This window comes from Fusarium graminearum, chromosome 1 (genome assembly GCF_000240135.3).
Source record: "Fusarium graminearum PH-1 chromosome 1, whole genome shotgun sequence".
Lineage (NCBI taxonomy): Eukaryota > Fungi > Ascomycota > Sordariomycetes > Hypocreales > Nectriaceae > Fusarium > Fusarium graminearum.
The window spans coordinates 5,389,045-5,402,864 of NC_026474.1; the positions used below are offsets into that span (position 1 = coordinate 5,389,045).

Below are 13,820 nucleotides of genomic sequence, written 5' to 3' on the forward strand. Positions count from 1 at the left end.
CGCGTTAAAGAGTAGGTGCTTGCTTGCTTCTTTTTGCACCTGACCTCAAGGCCTACCATTCTTTGTAGACAGTCACGTGTATCACCGGACTAACCATCCGGAAAAACACCCCGGTTTGAGCCGTCGCATGGTGAAGCTTGGTGATGCCGACCTGAAATTTCGAGAACGACATGTGCCAGCGATAATGCACGCGACACGGTTTCTTCTCAAGCGTTCCGTGTGGAAGGGTATGTTGAATTTGCGTCTCAGGGGTCTGCCAATTGCTAACATTCGTCGACAGGGCCACACTTGGTGCCGTAAGCCGTCCGACCGGATATCGACTGATTTGCCCACCGTTTCTAACATGCGATATAGCCTCCCCATTGTCTGGCCCAAGTCCACCAGCGACAAGGTGCCTCCAGTCCGAACACAAGCCCGATCAGCCACGATCCTGCCCAACTTTGTCGGTCTCAAGTTCGAGGTGCACAATGGAAAGGATTACCACGAGGTGACCATTACTGAGGATATGGTTGGACACAAGCTTGGCGAGTTTGCACCGTAAGCTAGACATTTCAAAACGAATTAACAAGACATACTGATGATGGTGTTTTTACAGTACAAGAAAGCCCAATATTTGGGACAAGAGGTAGTCTGTTGGGATAGGATGAGAACTGGAATCTGAGTATACCCATGTACAAAAAGAAAACTACATGTAACATCACTAGAGCAATGATTTCAACAAAGGGATCGATCGATACACATTGAAAGGCGATCTATTGCAACCAGTTCTGATTCTGCTGGTGGTGATCCTGATATCATTTATGGACCCAGGTCCTTCCGTGAACGCCATACCGTAACGCCTTGCAATCAAGCACCCACGTAGTTAAGAAACATAACCTAGCGATAGAACTCGCTTCGCTTGACGTTAACGCCGTACTCTCCGACAGCCATACCCAGATCCTCCATCGTAAGGACGGTTCTGTTCTGGCTGCCACCCTGGCCACCACCGCCGTAACCCGGTCGCTGGATACCAAGGGGCGCGCCTTTGGTCTGGTCCTTACTTCCAGGCTGACCCGTTGGTTGTCCAGGAATGGGGAATCCAGCAGCCGCACCAAGAGAGCCCATAGGATTATTGGTGTTTGACGATGCGCGGATCCGGCTGTACTGGTAGGCGTCTGCGGCGATGTCTGCGATGAACTTCTGCGTCGCGAGGGCGAGCAGTCGCGCGAGACGAGGATCAGTCTGTGGAGGTGGTGGAAGACCAGCTTTGGTCATGTAGTAATTGGTGACTGCATCAGGGATCTACAAGATGTTAGATTGTTGGATTTTAAGAGGATGAAAATCGTACAATAGGTGCATAGTCGTCCATCTTGTTCAAGAACTCTCGTAGGGAGACATCCTTGCGGGTCGGCAATCGCGATTCGGGGACTGTCGGTGCTGGAGGCGCTTCCTCAGAAGGAACCTCTGGCGCAGGAGGGGTCTGCTCTGCAGTCTTTTCGGGCGCATCACTAGCCATATTGACGGTTTTGATAAATGCGATATGTGGTTTTGGATGTTAAAGTTAAAGGCTGGGTATAGGTAACGCGTTAATGAGATGGTGTCACGTGATTGCATGTCATGGCTGCTCATGAGCCGCAGAGCGCCAAGATGTTTAATGGGCTAATTAACGGAGGCTAACAACAAGCACTATGAGTTTCTCATGTGAATTTCTTCTCTCAATTATTCATAAACTGCTGCATTGCACCGCTCTCAAAGGCAGTCTCAACTGCCTCATCAAGCGACAGCAATTGACAGCAATTTTCAACAAATACAACTCTCTATTTTGACTGGTTACAGCATTGAAATCAACTATCATTTTCCTCAAATCTCCAAGCCAAACGGCGACGCCTTTGTGATTACCGCCTTGTTGACCTCCCAAACCAACGCCGTGCATGCATCTCCTGAAGCCGGAGTTGTCGTGACCAAAACTGCGGTCTTGTCTTGCCTTTTGGCTACTTCATCGTTACTGTGTCAGCGAACATGGGACACATTTCGAGAGCTTTGTCGCCCTCTTCGTACAGGTATATCGGTTTTGTCGCTTAGACGGGGAGCTTGAACTTCTTGCCCTTCATAACCTTGGTGTAGTAGACGTAGAAGAAGTCGCTGTACAGGACGGTCTGGATGATACCGGCGACAATGGCAATGGTGTCGACCTTGTGGTGTGTCTCGGAAAAGTATCGGTAGATCCAGTTGGGGATGTAGAGAGCGCGGTAGCTGCCAAGGGCGAAAAGGTAGTGGGTGGTGATGGTCTCGGCCTCACCAGTTCGCTGAAGCATGAAAAGCTGGGGAAGAATAGCCACCGACTCGAGCCAGATGGAAAAGGCCCACAGAATCTCAGAAAAGGTGTAGTGGTAGGGGAAGGCGACGGCGAGGACAGCCGCTCCAGCAAGGAGGTACTGAACACGGAAGGTGTCGACATTGGGGTCGTTGGTGGGCTTGTAAGCGTTGGTCATGAGGTAGATGATGTAACCTTGCGAGCCGAGGAAGAGGATCTTGAAGACGAAGTTGTAGATGCTGTCGGTTGAGAAAAGATCTATCGAATGGTTAGGTGTGTAGGGAGTGTCTATTTTCGCAAGGCATACCGAGATATCGGGTGATGTAGACAAGCATGTACAGTGTCTGAGACTTGAAAGAGATACCTGAGCAGCTCTGGTGATTGTTAGTATTGCTGATCACTCGAAATTGACAGGGGGGATCTTACGTTAAGCTGCACCATCTTGTGAAGCAAGATGAAGATGGAGCCGAGATGCGAAAAATCCGCTGATAAAAATGTTAGATAATTCTTGATGGATTTATCGAGTCGGAGCATCGAAACGTACCGGCGACTCGGAAGAGATTCAAAGGCATGATTGCGGTGGTGTGGTTGCTGTCGCAAAGCTAAGATAAGAAAGCAGTTGTTGTTGTTGTAGATGGTAGCTGCTACGGGCGCAGCGAAGGGAAAGCGAGCGACAACCTGTCAAAGGTGGGTTGGGTCGGGGGTAGAAACGCAATTGAGGTCGGTTGATGTTGATGGCTCGAGGTTTGGCAAGGGAGCTTGAATGAGGATCATGAATCTTGAAACTCCAGGTTCGGCCGGAAAAAGGACACGACGCGATTGCAAGCTCATTGGGTCGTCCAGCTACGTAATGCCTCAAGCAACAGGCATGTGCTGTGTTCTAATAAAAGCACCGCCACTTGTGGCTTGAGATGCCCTGCATTCAATCCAGGAACAAAAGCTCGGGAATAATCATATCACAACGCTTCTTTATTTTAGGGTTGGATATAGCCTCCAACATTGGTTAGTCAAAGTTTATACTTGACGTCTGCTCTATAACATTAATAACGAACCTCACTCGTTTTCGGGAGTAAAGTTTTCTATTTTGACGACGGGTTGTAAAAGCTGTGGGAGGCTTATTCATCACACATTTCACCACTGCCTTGGGGTTGTTTCTCACAGTATATACGACTTGATGTTTATCTACTTCTAATATGAATGCTGTCTTATCAAAGAACATTCATTGTACACGCATAATGCCAATCCTTCCATCGTATTCCTCGCCATCAGGCTTCCATCACCGAAAATACCACATCTCCATGTGTCATATCTTGGCTGAAGACTCCGTAATGCACACGTCTTCGTATTGAAACGCTTATCGCAATTTCGTATAAAAAGAAGAAGAAAAAGAAAAAGAAAAAATCTTTTAAGAAACACACAATTGCAACAGGAAAAAAACCAATAGCAATGAGTGATGTTCGCAATACAATACCTAATTGTTGCGCTTCTGGTTCCCCCTTCGAATAGGGGGCTGAAAGACCATCACTCATGCCTGAGTTACTTGTCTCTCTTCTACCAGAGAAGTTCGATATGCAACACGTTTTGGATTAAATAAACGGTGCAGAAAAACAGTGTCGCCTCAGGCCGTATGAATCTCACTCACAGTGCAATATCCATAGATGACTCTCTGAAAGCCATCAAATGGAACCAGAACAAGTGAGTAGACCGTGAGAGGACATAAACAGGGCAAGAGACAGAATCCAACGTATCTCCGGAACCCGCAGACGACAGATTGGTTGCCCTCCGCAGGGAAAACCCCCCGGAGGGTATGAAGTAAATTCCCTCGCTCAAGATTGAAGAAAATAGCCTCTCTTAGAGACCTAGAAGGAAGAGATGAAGGAAGAAGAAGAGGTCTAGAAGAAAGAGATGAAGCAAGGCAAAGGGGATTTGCCTTGCTTATGCCGACCTCCTCCCAGTCATATCAGACCTGGGATCGGTGATCGGCCATCAAAATGGAGGGTATGCAGGATTGGCACCCTTGGTGCAATGCATAAAAGGCGAAACGCTGAATCGCATTATGTGGCTGAGCTTGCATGTTTACATCCTGAGATGCAAAAAAGCTGGTAGGTACACCTTAAGGAGTGACCAAGAACTGGAGGTTGACATATCCGAATGCCAACCAAAAGCTCTTCAAAAACAGAGACTGCTGGGTCTCCGTAAACTTGCTTCATTCCTTCTTTCTCCTGAGGCTGTAGATTTCGGTGAATGGATATGCCTTTGGGAGATTGATGGAAGTATGAACTGAAGGAACCTTGGTAAGAAAAGGTTTTGAAACAAAATGAGAAACAAGTTATGCACAGCAGCGCTATGTAAGTAGTGATGCCGTGTGAGTAAATGGTGATGTACAATGAATGACCCACACAGCACGGCGAGACGTCAGCTCACGCTTGTTGAGAACGCCCTGTTTTATGTAGGGTGTGTAGGCGGGTGATCAGGCGTAAGCTAACATCTCTATGTCTGGTGTCGCGTTGACTCCATGACAGAGTATGTTGGATAATACCTGTGTAAAGATGGGAGAATGTACAAGAGAAAGAAGGTGAAAAAGGGAGAATGTAACTGCAGAGGATATGTTGGCAGCTATGTTGGCAGCTATGTTGGCATCTATGTTGGTAGCTATGTTGGTAGCTATGTTGGTAGCTATGTTGGTGGATATGTTGGTAGCTATGTTGGTAGCTATGTTGGTGGATATGATGGTAGATATGCTGGTAAGTATACTGGTAGGTATGATGGTAAAGATGCTGGTAGATGGCAGATAGATCCTTGTATGCAGGTAGAAACTTGAGTTGTATGTGATGAAGGAGATGTAGAAAGAAATGAACTTGAGAAGGAGGAGATGACTCCTTATATGCAAAGAAGAAATTTTAAAGTTCTCCCTTAGGGCATGCCTCATGGCTCAACACAGCCGACTGAGTCACGAAAATATCGTGAAAAGCAAGGTCGTGGTCCACTATGAGAGGCGATTCTGAGCTTGTGGTGTCTTTGGTTGACGTCCGAACACGGAGATAGCATTTAAAACTAACGCCACTTGCTATGAATTGACAAATAAAAGTGACATCAAGGTCGAAAGAGATCCCCAAGTAGAAATTTCTAAGCCTTAATCGTTATATGGTTTTCGGATCGGGGGTGTTTGGGTATTAGGGACACCATGTAGACTTGGAGCCTGTACCATGCAACACGCAATCATGACATCTACATTGATTATTGGCACAGGAACCATGATGATAGGCGCAGAAAGGCATGGCAAGCAGAGCAGACTGGTCGGAAGGTCTGACAATGATACTCTGTCGATGCATCTACATACAAAAAGGAATGATGTTGGGTTCGACATATGAGTGTCATGCCAATTTTGATCGAAGGCATATTTTGCTTGACGTTGTACTAACCAATAAATGCCAATTTTGATGATTCGAAAGTTTGGAAATAAGGTCCATGGGACACAAGTTAAGCTCTCTTTTCTCCTCACACACAGAGCACCTGCGTAGGTTATCGGAGGACAATTGACCAAGTAACGAGCAAAAGTTCTCAACAGGAGCTTATCATGAGATCAAATGCGATCGTGTACCAAAAACAATGGCTTTGCATATAGCATCATACTGAATTAACTTTCTATCCAGAGCTACCTAGAGCTTTCCAGAGCTATCTAGAACTTTATAGAATTAGCTCTCGGCTGCTTAGATACTCGTATCCTTGAATATGTTATTGGTTGAAGGAACGATCATGAGCCTCAATAGTTTATAAACTCTGATTTGCGGACCACCTCCGTCTGGTTAAAAGCATTTGTTGGTATCATACACGCGTGCTCACTCCCTCATATGGCGTAATGAATGATCTCACGTGTATTAATCCATCGCTTCCATCTGTTCAATCGGATCCCGAGTTGGAGTCACCGGTCTACGTGGTTGAGTTTCTATCCCCAGGGGTAATCATTTAGCTTCGGCACGGAACACATTGGAAGCATGAATAGAAGGACCAGATCACCAGCGAGCGAACAAAGTTTAACTGCCGCGCCTATTTCAAGGTAGCCGGCCGGTCATGTGACAGCTCAATCATCTGAAATTCATCTAATATCCCAAGACACCAAAACTCAAAAGGTACCTGCGCTCAAACACAACTGCCAACATCATAAGTTCGAAACACAACCACATCACCCTTTTTCTATTTTAAATCAACTTCAAATGCACATATTTATATTATAATAAATAAATTCCCCCAAAAAAGGGGGCCCAATTACAGAGCTGCTGCTTGGTTGCCCATTGGGCGGAGAAACTCCTCTGCTCGCCCAGTGCCGTACTGCTTGTTAAGGGGTTCCTGACACTGGGAGCTCTGGAAATTCCCAAGTACCATGAAGGTAGGGAAAGTCCGAAGCAAATCTCCGCCCGCTAGGCCACCAGGCTGCTCTGCGTTGTTGAGGATAGTGATGCGTTCACGGTTGATATAGCTTTGGCAGAGTAGCAGCGGTTAGGCAGCTGGCAGACGGCCGGTGGTTTTGGAGGCACCGAAAATTTGGCTAGTAGGATTTCCGAGGTCTTGAAAATGGGTGAAGTGTGTCTTCAACTTCAAATAGAGGCTCGCGCCTGAATTATCATCGAGTGTCGTCCAGTATTCAGGGGTATAGTGTCCAGCTTGACTACAATATGTACCCGAGAATGAGACACCACATGAGTACATAAACGAGCACACAACACACTCTCGGGATTTAAACATATATTAACTTGATTACAAATATGTAGCTGCGAATCGTGCACTCTGTGCCACGTATTCTTTGCAATGTGGTAGTCCAATGACCAGATGGAATAAGTGACCCCTGAGTTTATGATAGCCACGTGTGAAAGTCACCCACGCTTACATAGAACCGTATTAAGCGATTCGCTGATTTGTCTCCTTAATTATATAACATATCCAGTCACTGACATCGAGGCTTGCGTAGTAATCTTTCTTGGCATGGTGTTGAGTTGGTTTGTAGACTAACCAAGCGCATTGAGGAGAGGCACACAGATTTCAATACTCCTCACAAGCAACCTTTGCGAGAAGCAAAAAATGAACACAAAATGTCTTCTCCTCTCTGCACTGCCTCATCACTGTTCAATCGGCTCAAATTGTTCATGCCCTGGCTTTCACCCCCTCTTCCTCGCCCATTGTGCTCGTGACAAAGAATAGACTAAATCCCCACAAAGCAGCTTTGTCAATAGTAAGAGTGTTCATCCAGTCTTTTCGATCCGTTTGTAGAACATTCATTGCTTTGCATCTAGATACTCCATTATGCTGTGAACAATAGCCCCCTCGTTTGTTCGCCTCCGTTTGTAGATTCCCCCTCTCATCCTCATGGAAGCAACTGATAAATAAATTCATTCAATTGCCCATGGAATCAGATTTATTTCCTGTCACATACAACAACTTCCAAACAGACTCAATCAAAAAGCATTTCTCCATTTGAGCTTAAACATTATACATCTTTCTACTGTCATGAAAGTTACCACGACTATTCTCGAAACACCACCGCCCAAAATGTTGTCCTACTCTTGCAATCCTTCAGCAACTCCTCCCTCTGGCAAGCCCTCCTCTTGGACATGGCGATGCCGCCACTGCAATTCGACCTGGAGGCTCGCCGTCGCCCGGCGCTGTCTCCGCTGCCTCAAGACCAAGACCGTGGGTGGCATCAACATGATCGGTCATTCTCGCACAAGCCCGGAAAGACGCCGACATTGCATTAAGAAGCATCGCGGCACCCGGCCAGCTGAGAACCACGACTACGACTACTGGACCGTCCACAACGACTGGCGACGCTTCCGCTCCGCATACAATGCCAACCCCGAGGAGTGGAAACAACAGAACAAGAAGGATCTCGCTGGACTGAGAGGCGAGAAGCGCCGGGTCATGAAGACGCAGATTGAGACCAAGCGACGTACCGAAATAACACAGCAGCGCCTGGAGCGAATGATGAGCAACACACACAACTGTGAGATCGACTGCGACTACCCAAGCCAGTGTCACTCGGAAAGATTTGAAGCATTCATGAACAGACCCGACGAGGTGATCGCTGGCACAATGGCCATGGGGATTCCAGTGTACGGCGAAGACGGCGAGGATGTCGGCAAACTTCCTCTGTGCGGCCTTGTCCCAGAATTTGATCAAGAAATCACAGGCTCAGAAGATCTTGACAACGAAGATGAAATCCTTGCCGCCTATGAAGACGATGAAAAAGACGACTGGTTCGCAGCATCCCAGATTTCTCCCGACAGCAGTGATGAGGACGAAGGGGAACAAGGAGAGGAGCGTGACGACGATGAGGACACCGCGGACTGGTGAGTTTAGCATGCATGGAATGTTGCAAAGGAAATGAATGGTAAATTGGGAGCATATAGCGAATGACATATTGGAAGCGGCTGCATCTGCATCATGAGGGGAGATTATAGCTTCATTTCAGTTACCTGCGTATACAGACATAATATGAAAACACATCTCGGCGACCAACCAGGAACTCGTATTTTCCGTGTCTACCTAATCCTGTCCATCAGCACAGCGGTTCCGTGTCGCATCCCGTACCAGACACCCGAGGTGAAAACACAGTTGTTGTACACCGCTCACGCAGTAAAAATAGCACATGGCGTTTCGTCATAATGAGAACCCTCTCGTCGTTGCACCGGCTTTCTCGAGCCGACGCGAGAGCTCGTCGTGTGCCTCTTTCAAAAGCGCAGGCATCTTCAGCCAAAAAAATATTCAAGCTGTGGTCGTGCGGACGTCCGCTCATTCTTGCGACGCGGCGCCACCGTCGAATTCGAATTTATGCATTACCGTCCCATAAACTAGTATACCACAAGACCCAAGGAAGCAGAAAAAGCAAAACTAAACCCCGATAGGAGACCTGTTCTTTAACCCTCGAGCGCCTTGGCCTTCTTCTTCTGCTCAACCTTGAGCAGTAGAGCGCGGTTGATGTGTGGCAACACACCACCGTAGGCGATTGTCGCACGAATCAGAGTGTCGAGCTCCTCATCACCACGAATGGCAAGCTGAAGGTGGCGGGGTGTGATACGCTTGACCTTGAGGTCCTTGGCAGCGTTCTGTGAAAGTCAGCATCAAAACTAGGCAACAGTAGACTGATCGGGAATGAACTTACGCCTGCCAACTCCAGAACTTCAGCAGTCAGGTACTCGAGTACGGCAGTGACGTAGACAGCAGCCTTGGCTCCTACACGCATCTTTTGCTGGGTGTTCTGCTTGAGGAAACGTTTGACACGACCGCAAGGGAACTGGAAGAGAACAATGTTAGTTGGATTTTGAACAGATCAGCAGTCCCCGATGAGCTCTGCTTTCCGAGCCGTCTTTGCATGCGCATTCCGTCTTGTCCCGCATTGCCCCATCATGAATCCAAGTCAGGTCGGTAGTCGTCCAAGAATATCGGTGAAACTGATGCAAAGTCGTCGCCCCGGCCAAAACGCGCGGGTGGGTTGAAACAAATGATGCGCTGTCATTTTGGGAAAAGGTTTTCTTTGTCGTGCGGAGATGGTCGACGCGTCGGAGGTATATCATGGAACTTGGAAATACATGGGATGCGGGACATGGATTGCGCGCAAATGGGTGGACAAAGCGAGCTCATGGTACCCTGCTAGCTCTCGAGTCGAAACTCACCTGAAGACCAGCACGAGCAGAGTGACTCTGCTGCTTCTTGTTGGCGCCCTCAGTACCGCTCGTCTTGCCGCCGGAGCTCTTTCCGCCAGAAGATTTTCCCTTTCCACCAGGCATTGTCGATGTAGTCGCGTTAAAAAAGTCGTAAGATAAAAGTATCAAAAATCTGAGGATGAGTGTCCAAGGACTCGAACGCGGTATCCGATATGTCGAATAATCGATTGATGTTGTTGATGATAAAAAACGCGGGATCGAGGAATCGAAGTGGCAGAAATTTAGTGGGTGTGATGGATTCGGTGGTGCGGTGCTGATGTACTGCAGCTAGGTTGTTCCTTCAGGCAGACAAACAGGCTGGGCTCTAGCAAGAACGACCTGATCTGTTCAATGGTTTGGTGGTACGTACATGGTAGCTTTGGCTTTTTGCCCGCAGCTGAGAGCTGCAAGATCCGAAGTACATCCGAGCGAGAAGCTGGGCCACCAAAGGCTGTGGGAGAGAAGAGGCTCGAGATATCGCATCCACTGAAACGTGGGTTTGAGGGCCTCAAAGTCTTTGAGGAGGACAAATGAGATATAACAGAGGACAAAGATTTGAGGAAGACTTCTTCCAAGTTTCCAGGAGTCGTGGTGAAGGAGCTGTGTTGATACTCACTCGAGCTCATCTCATCTCTGTTTGCTGTCATGCCAGCAACGGCTTGCCGCATATTGATGGCTCTGTCTTACCTAGAAATGATTGATTGCCTTGTTGATCATATAGCATGTATCAGCATTTCTTCCGATGCAGAGGCGTCAACTTTGCGGTTTGTAGCAAGCTTGAGCATCTTGATATATGCTTGAGGGCATCGTTGTTGGCATTGAACAGTTGAAACCAAGGCTCGGCCTGGAGATGATCATGTCCCGCTGTGGCTAAATGTGGCGGCCATGGCTGTTGTTAGCCGAGCATTTGCCTGCAGTATCTCGACCAATCACGTTGCATCTAGCAGTTAACCTACAGCACTTGCATCTTCAAGGCAGTTGCATATTAAACCATGGGATTTCTTCATCAAGCTATCTGGATTATAGTGGTTTATCTTTGTAACTTAAACAAATATTTTATTAATAAGTATACCTCATACTGGCCCCAGGGTATTGGACGAGATAACCACTGGATGTGAGAGGCTATATAAATTAGTAGATTGGTTTATGCTATTAAGATACGCTTCTCAGGCTGCTTATTTTTACCTCTCAAGACTCGGAGGAGTTCGAGAAGTGATGCAAGAACGATGAATTCAATGACATGTATCGTGCCTAATATCCTCTATTTTGTGTTGAAAACTGATATTGCGGTAGTATTCTGTAAATGGATTTACCAGGTTAGTCCAAACTCTTCATTGAAGTACAGGAATGGTACCACAGCCCATGCATTGAGTCTTGTGTAAATCCAAACTGATCAAACAACTGATGATTGCGGTCGATCGCTCCGCTGTAATTCACCATGAGGAGCTAATCACCATAGTGAGAGATAGTGTAATCTCCAGGATATATCTTGGGCTTTGCTTCACTGCTTCTTGTCGTCACGAGTCGTTCGTCATGTCATCAGGTGCTCTGCCGAGCTAGTTGGTACAAATTTCCAACTTAAATGAAGCAATTCGACCTTGGAAGTCGTCTAGCATAGACTTCTGGGGCACCATACAGAAGAATAACTCGGGAAATAGACAGGCAGAAGTTGAAGAATATGTGAAATGGACAGCGGACCTCTACGCCGATACAGTCAACGCAACACTCTTTAATTTCTTCAACACTACTGATCACCACAAGCCTGCTGTCTCAATTATCAGGAGAAGGATAAGAGATGTAGTGGACATTCGGGTTATTAGCCGAACTCGCCTCTTCGGGAAACCAGTATTTCTGGGAAGTACACACCCAGAGCGACAAAGGTCGAGGACTTCTATGGGCACAACGTATCAAACACAAACATAATTGCTATCAGAGACTTGCGATATTGAACTAAAATGTGGTACAAGCCAGACTGTACTAGAATCTCAGGTATTAAGAAGCTATTCTGACTGTCTCTCGAGTTGGGTGTGCTTGGTGGATAGAACCTCAACGGATTGTGATGCATGCATGTTATTATAGCTGTAATTTGTGATAAATGAACATAAATAAAGATCAAGACAAAAAAGAACACTATTATCATTTATTTCTGGTTGTAAATAAACCCGAATTAAACTTGAAGACAGTTAGTGTTCTAAAGCTGCACGTAGAGAGGTGCTCAGGGGAGATGGCGGCCCAACAACGAGGAGCTGGATGATGTGTTGACTGTATATTCTTGTCCAAGGCAACGCTGAAAGCTTGTGAATGGAATAGGGAATGAATGAAGAATTATGTCATGATCAAGATCATGATTCTTACTACTGCATGCTCAATAAGGGATGCTGGTTGATGGTTGATGCTGACCTATCGGACTCAAGGGTAGCCCAAGGCGAAGATGAGTTGTTCAAGCGAGGAAGACAGCCAGGCCCAACGTCATATCGATAACAAAACTAAAAGTTTCATCGCAATTTTCTTTTCAGGGTACTCGCATACCCTCTTGTTGCAGTTCTCAACTGTACCGAGCAGTTCATCAATAAGGCAGGACCGCCTCCTGGCGATCCAAAGTATCAGAAATGCTGATCGAAGCACAAGAGGCGAAATTAGATATTAGTTTATGCTATCTGGATCATGCTCTTGAATTGTTCATTTTTACATCCTAAAGCTCAGAGGTCAACCTTTCTATTACTTACTGGGTAGTCAATATATTCCAACTTGACTTAATAGCAGAAAAGGTCTAACCCTTGCTGTAGTCTATTCACTTAATCGGACTCTCCAGAGTCGCCGAAAACTTGACTCAATACAGGGTATCTGCTGAACAAAAGCATGCTATTAACCTTCAGCATCCTTGATGTAGGATTCGAGAGGCTTTTGCATCCCTGCTCTGATTGTCAATCAACTCCAGCTGAAAATGACCTCTCACTTTTGACCCAGGTAAATCAGAGGCCGTTGGGAACGAGTCTACTGCACAGTGTTTGTCGGAAAGACTTCCCAAACGTCGTTTGGGTGTTGTAGCCCCTGGCTTTGCGTGAACTGGTGACAACTGTCTGTGAGGTCGTGGCTCGCTGCCTCGTGGTTGGATCGGTGTCAGCTGGATCCGAAGGGGCAATGTTGCTTGACGAGGCTCGACGACAGCTCAAAAAGAGACGAGACGTTCTGTATGGCCGAAGTCGCATTCACTAGCTCGAACTGCAGCTGCAGCTGTGCCTGTACCTGTAATAGCTGCAGGCAAGAGGCGAGGGCGGAGGCCTGCATGACGGATGCCGATGAACTGGCACTTTGGTAATGATTACCATTCTATGGGTCGTTGGTTATTAGATGTTACTTCGTGTTGGTGCCTGATCTCCATTTAGGTCATCAAATCATATCTGCTTGTTTGTGTCTTTTGAGGTAGTGTCTATGGTGGCAATATCATGGAACAGAGCCGTGAGGTTCATGAAAGAGAAATGGGGCGTCACTGCGGCTGACGGCGATCCCCCACCAACCCAAGCTTAGTAGTATGCACGTTTAGTTGATGGCTACATGCGAATAAGACATCAATTTACGGTTTGTGATGTAGGTTTCTGATATTTGAGACAAGAAAATACTGTAGCTGGGCCAACTTGCGACCTGTGGGTGTCGTAAAAGACGGTCTCATGACTGTGTTTATTCATGTGAATCAGGTTCCAGTGAGACACGTGCTTCTATAAATGGTTGCAACCAAAAAGGGTGGACATCTTGACAAGCAAGAGAGAGAAAGAGAGTTGTGGTGAAGCAATTGTGCATCTCGCCAGTAATGCAATACCGCAAGGATCCATCAA

At 46.8% G+C, this 13,820-nt stretch overlaps 6 protein-coding genes across 6 annotated transcripts; 2 read left to right on the forward strand and 4 right to left on the reverse strand.

Annotated features, from left to right (window-relative positions):
• Positions 1 to 184: 184 nt before the first annotated feature.
• On the forward strand, positions 185 to 541 carry FGSG_01622 (ribosomal protein S19; the record flags this gene model as incomplete). The annotated part of the gene is made up of 2 exons (XM_011319145.1): positions 185 to 217; positions 281 to 541. 2 exons carry the CDS (start codon positions 185 to 187, stop codon positions 539 to 541), a joined length of 294 nt encoding a protein of 97 aa, XP_011317447.1.
• A 195-nt stretch (positions 542 to 736) lies between these two features.
• Positions 737 to 1,510, reverse strand: FGSG_01623 (transcription initiation factor TFIID subunit 10). The gene is made up of 2 exons (XM_011319146.1): positions 1,328 to 1,510; positions 737 to 1,281 (listed from the first exon to the last, which is right to left on the reverse strand). The coding sequence occupies exons 1-2, from the start codon at positions 1,493 to 1,495 to the stop codon at positions 877 to 879; spliced, it is 573 nt and encodes a 190-aa protein (XP_011317448.1). The 5' UTR covers positions 1,496 to 1,510; the 3' UTR covers positions 737 to 876.
• Positions 1,511 to 1,675: 165 nt separating this feature from the next.
• On the reverse strand, positions 1,676 to 3,070 carry FGSG_01624 (ER lumen protein retaining receptor 1). Its single transcript, XM_011319147.1, has 4 exons — positions 2,838 to 3,070; positions 2,720 to 2,778; positions 2,601 to 2,667; positions 1,676 to 2,551 (listed from the first exon to the last, which is right to left on the reverse strand). The coding sequence occupies exons 1-4, from the start codon at positions 2,863 to 2,865 to the stop codon at positions 2,058 to 2,060; spliced, it is 648 nt and encodes a 215-aa protein (XP_011317449.1). The 5' UTR covers positions 2,866 to 3,070; the 3' UTR covers positions 1,676 to 2,057.
• Positions 3,071 to 7,837: 4,767 nt separating this feature from the next.
• On the forward strand, positions 7,838 to 8,638 carry FGSG_01626 (uncharacterized protein; the record flags this gene model as incomplete). Its single annotated transcript, XM_011319148.1, has 1 exon — positions 7,838 to 8,638. One exon carries the CDS (start codon positions 7,838 to 7,840, stop codon positions 8,636 to 8,638), a length of 801 nt encoding a protein of 266 aa, XP_011317450.1.
• A 563-nt stretch (positions 8,639 to 9,201) lies between these two features.
• Positions 9,202 to 10,071, reverse strand: FGSG_01627 (histone H2A.Z; the record flags this gene model as incomplete). Its single annotated transcript, XM_011319149.1, has 3 exons — positions 9,202 to 9,390; positions 9,447 to 9,578; positions 9,958 to 10,071. The coding sequence occupies 3 exons, from the start codon at positions 10,069 to 10,071 to the stop codon at positions 9,202 to 9,204; spliced, it is 435 nt and encodes a 144-aa protein (XP_011317451.1).
• Positions 10,072 to 10,229: 158 nt separating this feature from the next.
• On the reverse strand, positions 10,230 to 10,655 carry FGSG_01628 (uncharacterized protein; the record flags this gene model as incomplete). Its single annotated transcript, XM_011319150.1, has 2 exons — positions 10,230 to 10,261; positions 10,358 to 10,655. 2 exons carry the CDS (start codon positions 10,653 to 10,655, stop codon positions 10,230 to 10,232), a joined length of 330 nt encoding a protein of 109 aa, XP_011317452.1.
• Positions 10,656 to 13,820: the final 3,165 nt, after the last annotated feature.